Source organism: Pollachius pollachius (assembly GCF_949987615.1).
Source record: "Pollachius pollachius genome assembly, chromosome: 8".
Lineage (NCBI taxonomy): Eukaryota > Metazoa > Chordata > Actinopteri > Gadiformes > Gadidae > Pollachius > Pollachius pollachius.
In genome coordinates this window covers 8,157,266-8,165,402 of record NC_136941.1, presented here as the reverse complement: position 1 = coordinate 8,165,402, position 8,137 = coordinate 8,157,266, and the positions used below count along the sequence as shown (strand labels likewise).

The 8,137-nt window shown below is 41.3% G+C and overlaps 1 protein-coding gene across 1 annotated transcript; it reads left to right on the top strand.

The window, feature by feature from the left end:
• The first annotated feature begins 250 nt into the window (after nucleotides 1-250).
• LOC307079703 (uncharacterized protein) lies at nucleotides 251-4,616 on the top strand. Its single transcript, XM_079742186.1, has 4 exons — nucleotides 251-731; nucleotides 1,147-1,306; nucleotides 1,668-1,821; nucleotides 2,174-4,616. Exons 1-4 carry the CDS (start codon nucleotides 444-446, stop codon nucleotides 2,358-2,360), a joined length of 789 nt encoding a protein of 262 aa, XP_079598312.1. The 5' UTR covers nucleotides 251-443; the 3' UTR covers nucleotides 2,361-4,616.
• Nucleotides 4,617-8,137: the final 3,521 nt, after the last annotated feature.

Below are 8,137 nucleotides of genomic sequence, written 5' to 3'. Positions count from 1 at the left end.
ATTAACATTTCGTTTTCATTTGTCACAGACCTGCTGTAGTGTTTTTTTTTTAATACACAATAATATAAATAGCAACATTAGATAGTAAGCAGCACTTGTTTTTTGCTTGAGGTGGTGAAATATTAAAAAGTATATTACAATTATTAACCATGAGTGATGTGAAGAAATAGTCACGCTTGCGTTTTTTTTTAAGTTATCCCTACTTCCGCCAGAGCAGCTTCCGTATCCTGCGCTTGTGGTTACTGTTTATCAGCTGTTGGTGCAGTGGTACATCTTCACAAGTAGGCGTAAAAATTCGCTCTCAGTCGTTGGTTTTTCACAAAATAGCCAAACAAAAAATGATTTACATTTGATGCTACATTTACATGGAAACGTGACGAAAATGGTGACAATAGGTTAGTCCCATTGTCCAGTAATGAGTTGTAGCTAAATGCTAACCCAACATGTCAGATTGCGCTGTATTAAAATGCCATCCAGAGCTAGGAACATCCTTTCACTATTTACCCAAGGACCCCGTTCAGAAGCAGAAGTGGTTGGATTTCATTTATAAATACCGTGTCGATGTCGATGAAAACATAGAGGGAATACGTGTGTGTAGTGCCCATTTCAGCAATGACAGCTTCCAAAACCACATGCAGAAAGCGATGGGTTTTGCAAAAAAGTTGATTTTGAAACACGATGCTATTCCAACCATCTATCCACATGTCGCAGCAGTAAGTGGCAGCCAAAATGTAAGTGTTATGTCATTGATGGGATGAATTCAAGTATTGTTATTTAGCCTGTACTGCTGTCTAAATCGGTGTTATAACAATATACTAGCAACCCTTACATTCGCCTGTTCCGTGTCCTCCTGTGCCTTGCCATTGTTGTGTGTGTGTGTGTGTGTGTTTGTGTGTGTGTGCGTGTGTGTGTGTGTGTGTGGATATATCTCATGACTATCTCGTGATTGCATTTTATGTTGCATGTAAAGGGTGTGTTTTTGACTTGATGAATCCATGCTACTTGCAGGCAATTGTAGTGTTATTAATGTATTCATGAAGAGGGCAAAACACAACATCAGACAAACTGCAAACTGTCAGAAAACGAGAAATTAACAACTGAGCTAGCCAAAATCTACATTATTTCAATCTCTGTCTATTTGTACAGGGAGCTGCAGTTTCACTTGTCAAAAAAACCGACGTGGCCTGTCAGTCTTACCCAGTATGTGCACGTGAGATCGGCCTCCAGTGCTTTTTACCTGCTAAGAGCGTACGCACGGTTGGGACCCAGTTGTCAGAGGGAACTTTAATGAACAGAAAAAGCCATGGTGGGTCTACCTATACTTGTATTATATGTATTTGTTTAGGTCACATAGCAGACCTTTGTATCCAAAGTGACTTAAGTGAGGCTGAGAACAACCAAAACATGTCATCAATACTGGAGTAGTTCCAAATATGTTAATGTTCACCAAAGCAGTTTACAGAATTATTCACCTGCTTTTTTCACAAGCATAAAAAACAATTTTTAAGATGCATCTAAATCAGGTAAAAAAAAATAGTAGGCCACATTGTATATTTGTAGTTGAAATTTTGTTTTAATTTGTCATCATTCCTTCTGTTTATTTAAATATCACAAAGTGCCTTGTATTGCTTTGTGCCAGTGTTGACATTAATTTGCCTTGTGAACAGGTGGCCAAACCAGGCTAACCATAAAGGGAGTGGGCACGGAGCAACCTCTACCGGATCATCATCGTTACCAAGAGGGTCCAGAGTCCCTGAGTGACCCCGAAAGCTCCTCAGATTCCCCCAGTGACGCCACCTCGGAGGAGTCGGGCATCTCTGAGTATGTCCTCCACCCTTTCTAACTGTAAACCCATAGCGGGTCTGTGCTCTTTCCAATGTTTCTTCTGTTAGCTTTGGATGACAGTGTCTGATAAATAGTGCTAAATAATAGTAAATAGTAATTTTATTCAGGCTTTATCTGTGCACTGATGACCCTTTATTGTATGTATGTCGCGGTAAGTCACAAGAAAAGTGTTGACTGTTTTTTTTCTACGAATAAATACTGCATTTCCCATGAGCATTGTCGCTTGGCGTCAGCGGTAACAATCAGTAACAAAATAGGAAATGATTTCATGCGATTTTAACCACAGTCCAAAAGATAGATCCGTGATGTGTCCCCTTTCCGGCCGCAGGTCGACCAGCGACGTCTCGAAGTACATCGTTTACGACAGCAGTTTGCTACGACTGCTGGACCGCTGCCCCACCTGCAGCCACAAATGTCAGGTGAACACGCGCATCAAGGGCTCCTTCCTCTCCGTCCATCAGCAGTGCCAGCACTGTGAGTTCAGCATTCAGCACTCTGAAGGACATCTGGACTGAGGAGCACAGGGAGGCCGGCTGCCGTCGCTCCGGCTCAGTGTATCATGCGGACGGGAGGTAGAGTGGAGGTAGAGAGTTTTGCCTACCCTTGCAGTAACACGTGGAGCTCGCCATGACTTTTGAGGATCCATTTTGGGACGATGATGGCAATAATAATGGTGATAAGTTATAGGGTTCAAGCTGTCAGGGTTTTATTTTGCGGGAGATGATTGTTCGGGAGAACACTACTAGAACCAACTGGATACAGAACTTCAGCTAACCGTTTGGTTGTATTTTACTCAAATTCTTCCCCTACCCGCAGCCTGCGTTTTTATTCTGTTTTTCAGACATAATAAGGGAGGTAAAATGGTAAGGTCATGGGGGATGATCCAACCCTTTAATCAGCCTTGTCCTCGGTCATAATTTGTCCACTAATGCACTTGGTGCAGTAAGTTAACGTGGATACATGTGTGCTGCTTACTTTACCAGACAACCGCATAAACCAACGGCTCTCTATGTATCGTGTTAGCCCATCATAGGTGCAGTATACCAATTTGATGACTTACTTAGCTATGATGTTTCCATATATTAACACTTATATACATGTCAGTGTTTCCCACAGACCAGGTAGCAATGTGTGGCAGGGGGGGTTAGGAAGTGGACCCCCCGATCTCCAGCCTCTGCTGCAGAGCGAATTAAAATCGGCGGCAGAACGGCCTGGGGGTCTAACACCGTCATATATATAAACTATAACCACATTTCAAATTAATCGCAATTATTACACGGGTCTTCTCAATGCCATGGAAAGCTCCGTTCACTTGCATGGGCCCTTCACAACTTCCGGCGGTGAATTATATTTGATAATTCACCGTTGCTAAGTATAATCATGAGTATAATTGACCGCTGTCAAGGAAAACAAAGGATTTTTTTCCTCTAATGACGTCTTTGGTATCACTCCGCAAGTACCGGTAACTTGTCAACCCCAGCGTCTTCAGTTGCTAAGCGACGTCAACGTCTTTGGCAGACTATTCGTCTGCTGATCAACACTACGAATGCTGGTAACAAATAAATTGTAAAAAGACACACCATGTGAAGTTCTTTTTTCGTTTTGGCAAGTAGCCATGTAATAAGCGGGATAATGTATAGAACATCGCCGGTCATTATCGAAAATAAGCCCCTTCAGGGCCGAAGCAAGACACAGACACACGCCCTTTCGGGGCTCTTTTTCCCGATAATGACCGGCGTTCTATACATTATCCCTTACATATCCCGCTGCTTCGGGATTGCGTTTGTAGGCACGTTGAGAGGAGGAGCGGGCGAATCCGCTGTCAGTGCGTTTAAAAAAAAAAAAGCAGAATCAATTTGTGGCGCTCGGTGTTGATTCTGTGGCGCTGCACCACACAGTGGTCTATGTATGGGAAACACTGCATATATAGATTTGCCTAACATCAATAGCATATTTATGACAGAATACAACTGTTATCATCACTATACTATATCATACATTTCCAAAGGTGAACCAGAAAGCTTGGTTTACGTCAGCAAATATCAACATTAAACCCTTTTGGTGGCGGGAAGTAGCTTATTATCGTAAGCGAAGGGCTGTTCCGTTCTCATTATGACCAATGTGTTCCTATTGATCCAGGGGGTGATCTGTAAGTGCACAGTAAGATCTTTAAAGTTATTTTCTTTACGTAAGTTCATTGTCTATGTGTTGACCCTCATATTGGTTTGATTTAGTGTCTGGATAGTTTGGGTAACGCCTTGCTTTTCACCCTCCGGGACCCAACTGTGTCTCCAGGGTGGAGGTGTACTGTAAACTGACAGCAGTGTCTTAACAACGTTGTTCTGCCTTATAAAAGCTCTCTGAGGTCTTCACACAGCATGCTTGTTCTCTTAAACACCTCTATTGCAATTCACTGTCGGTGCACTTATCTATTGTTTTCCGAAGATGCTGGGTGTTTTCTCCTGATTGTAATAGGCCAGCTGCACTGATGCAGGGTCTTTTCTTTGACCCATGGAAGCTTGGCGCTCGTGCTGTTCAAAGGACCACACCTACCTGCACAAGTCTGCGTTCTGCTGGAGTTTATGGAGTTTTTAAATTGTTTTAAGTTATTTTTTACTTACTAAATTATTATTGAACCTTTGGTCCTCTAGGAGTTCACAGTGTTCCTCTACACTCTTAATGTTTTAGGATTATCAGGAAATTGTCATCATATTGCTCTGTAGCTACTGGTGTTGGTTAAAAATAAAAGTATCTTAACATACGTTTCTAAATTGCTTTAGGTTAGTTTTTTCTGTGTGTGAGATTACCACTGTTATTTCTGTTGGGGGAGCAAAATTATCCAAAACATATCTTCTTGATTTATTGGGCTTTCTCCACATGGTGAGAAAGGCTTTGTATTGTTTTAATAGGTTTGGAATTTCAGCAGGAGACCTACAAATATCAAGGAGATGCCTGCGGCTACAAAACATATGACACCTTAATCTAATCACAGACCAGGCAAATATTGTCCGGTGTATTGGTTCCGCACACACTCAATTGTGTGTGTGTCTTAGGTGAGGAGTGCATGTGGTGATTAACTGACAGCACCAGTAATATATCTGTTAACACCTTCCTCCTCTCCTTTAATCCTGCTTGTCTGCACTCTCTCTGCAAATGTGTGTGTGTGTTTGTGTGTGTGGTAACCGTTTTCCATACAGCTGCTTTGCCTCCATCGGCACAGACGCACAAACATGGGTGTTTGTGTGTCTGTGGCGATAGAAGCAAAGCACCGGTTGATCGTAGATCATGTTTGCTCTTTGTTCTTTGCATGTGGGTCACATGACAAAGGAGCTACATGGGGAAAACACATGTCGCCACGGCGATAACCTTAGATGTAAATGAATGTATATAGGGGTGGTAATGGACGGATTAAAGGAACAAAAACTACAGACGGGAAGGGAGAAGTAGTTGTCACGACCCATCTCCCAACACTTCACCCAACAGAAGTAATGCAACACACTGAAAATATGTCCCCCTCAACTACCTTAACTGTAGTTTATGTATTATAAATTAGTTTTTTATTATTTATCAACATTTGTGTGGATATTGACATACTTTCTGATCATGTTTACATAAAGTATTATTTGTAGAATGATTTACATTTTCTGGTCTTTCTTTTATTTTTCTTGTTGCCTCTGCTCTGGAGCAAGACACTTTGTGTGTGTGTAGTGTATTTTTTCACTACACACACCTTATAGAATATAAAAAGCTTATAACTTATTTGATAAAAATGTAATAAATAATAAACAGATGTGCATTACAAAAAGACGAAGTAGAATAGATGCACCAATGTCCTATTTGTGACATTGTACTTTGTGTGCGACCCTGATTCCTAAGTCGTAACTTCCAGGGAAGCTTTGATTCATAATTAGGTGAGCGCTGCATGCAGCGCTCAATAGGGATGGGTCGGTCGCGAACGATTCGTTCACAACGAACAAATCCCGAATGTGAACGACGAGAGCTGATTCCCAAAACAAGAGAACTGATTCTTTGATTCTTTTTTTTAACATAAAACAAAAATATGGTCACGTAAATAAAATATACAAACGAACAGAGCTCCATCTCCCCGCGACCTTATATTGATTGAGTCTAAAACGTTCTCAAAGATTCAGCCAATGAGAGTACTACAGCAGGTAGCAATTGCGTTGCCATGGCACATGGGTAAACAAATGACAAGGCACCGCCACACAAGTTAACTAACAATCGCTGTAGGCTTCAATATCATGTAAGCACACGTTTTCTATGGAAGTAAATCTGTGCCATCGGATTTTGAAAATAAAAAGCCATTGAATTGTAAGCACTGAATATTTATGCATTGAAATAACGTATCTGGATTTTTTGCCTATGAATTTAACTCTTAAAATTTTCAATAAATCCTATACAGCTTTATTTTTCAATGTTAAAAATTCTAAATCAAATATTCAACGTTAAAAATTCAACTTGAATATTTTCAACGTCCCCAAATTCAACATGCCATATTCAGCTGCAAAATTTAATGTCGGAAGATTCAGTGTTAACATCCGGGGGACCCAAGGAAGAGCAATCGATCCTAGGTGCTAGATCGCGGTCAAGCAAGGAGAGCGGGAATAAGAGCGTCACTCGATTCTTCTTTTTGATGCAAACATTAATTCTAAACAGCATTTTACACACTAGCCTATAATAGGAAATGCTCAAAGGTAAATCAATGTCATTAAACACTGACAGTAGCTTTTTATGGGGAGAGAAGCAACAGTGGTGGACCTTACTAAACGCCCTATCCATTGTATCGGTCTGTAAAATGCTAATCAAATCAAATCAAATCAAATGTATTTATTAAGCACATTTAATAACAAGGTGGGGGGGGATCTTATGTTTTATTTATGTTTTTGTTATAATGCACACCGTTTTTGTTTTTTCTTACTACAGTATGAAGTAAACAATGAATTAATGCCTGTATGTGAAGTGGGTGTGCTATTGCAGTGACTTGGCTGGATTAACATGCAACGTAAGAGTAATTGTATTGGGTCAAGGAGCCCAATTTATTAGGGAACCAATTTGGGGCAATCCGCCGAGGTCACTTTGCCTACGTTTGGTCTGATGCTGGGGCGATCTGTGATGTGATGCTGAAGCCCGCTGCCCACTGTGGAACGAGAGCGCAGAGCCGACAGTATTGCGCAACTGAAGCGGCAGCAGCCTGTAGTTCCAGTGGAAGCACGGCGTGCCTCGGGAAGAAGCGCCCGACAGCAACCTGCTTTTAATTTGTCATCCTCATATCTGTATCATGTCACTCGGTGCGGAATAGTGTTGGCTCTGTGCGCTCGTTGCGCTCTCGTTATGCCTCCACAGAGGCATATCAACCGTTTTGCTCCAGCCACTTAACGTGCATCCGGTGTCACAAAAAGAATACCTCCAATCCGAGTGATCGATGACGATAAAAACGTTAAGTTTTAAGCTTGGGCATGTTTCCGCACGTGAACGACTTCATGCCTGTCTACACTTCAAACTCGTGCATGTTGCAGAAAATGTGCAACAGCGCCCCCTAGGGTCACACCCTTCGGTGGCTTCTCTCCCCATAAAAAGCTACAGTCAGTGTTTAATGACATTGATTTACCTTTGAGCATTTCCTATTATAGGCTACTGTGTAAAATGCTGTTTAGAATTAACGTTTGTATCAAGAAAGAAAGAACCAGCGAGAGACGCTCTTATTCCCGCTCTCCTTGCTTGACCGCGATCTACCATCTAGGGTTGATTGCTCTTCCTTGGGTCCCCCGGATGTTAACACTGAATTTTCAGTCATTGAATTTTGCAGCTGAATTTGGCATGTTGAATTTGGGGACGTTGAATTTTTTAACGCTGAATATTTGATTTTAAATTTTTTAACATTGAAAAATAAAGCTGAATATCAGTTATTGAGTTATATCAGATACATTATTTCAATGCATAAATATTCAGTGCTTAGAATTCAATGGCTTTTTATTTTCAAAATCCGATGGTACAGATTTACTTCCAAAGTTTTCTTTTTATTTTGTTCTACAACACAATTGCATGCTTTAATAAAGTATTGTTTTACCTACCATGGAAATGGTCGGTGGTCGTCGTATAGGCTAATGTTACAGAAATTCGCTGTTTTTGTTTTCCGAGTGCACCGTGACTGAAAACTTTTTTTTGTTTCCGTTTTATTCCCTCTCGTTTCCACCACACGGTGCGGTTCGATTCGGTGCGGCTTGGCGCAGCTCAATTACGGCTGGCGTTTCAACCGCCGACAGTACCCTTA

What these genes read in the sequence shown, in the direction of transcription:
- LOC307079703 (XM_079742186.1), top strand. Translation starts at nt 444, where the DNA reads ATGTCAGATTGCGCTGTATTAAAATGCCATCCAGAGCTAGGAACATCC. An exon ending in AATGAACAGAAAAAGCCATG is followed by an intron (nt 1,307 to 1,667) that starts GTGGGTCTACCT and finishes CCTTGTGAACAG; the next exon opens with GTGGCCAAACCAGGCTAACC. An exon ending in GAGGAGTCGGGCATCTCTGA is followed by an intron (nt 1,822 to 2,173) that starts GTATGTCCTCCA and finishes TTCCGGCCGCAG; the next exon opens with GTCGACCAGCGACGTCTCGA.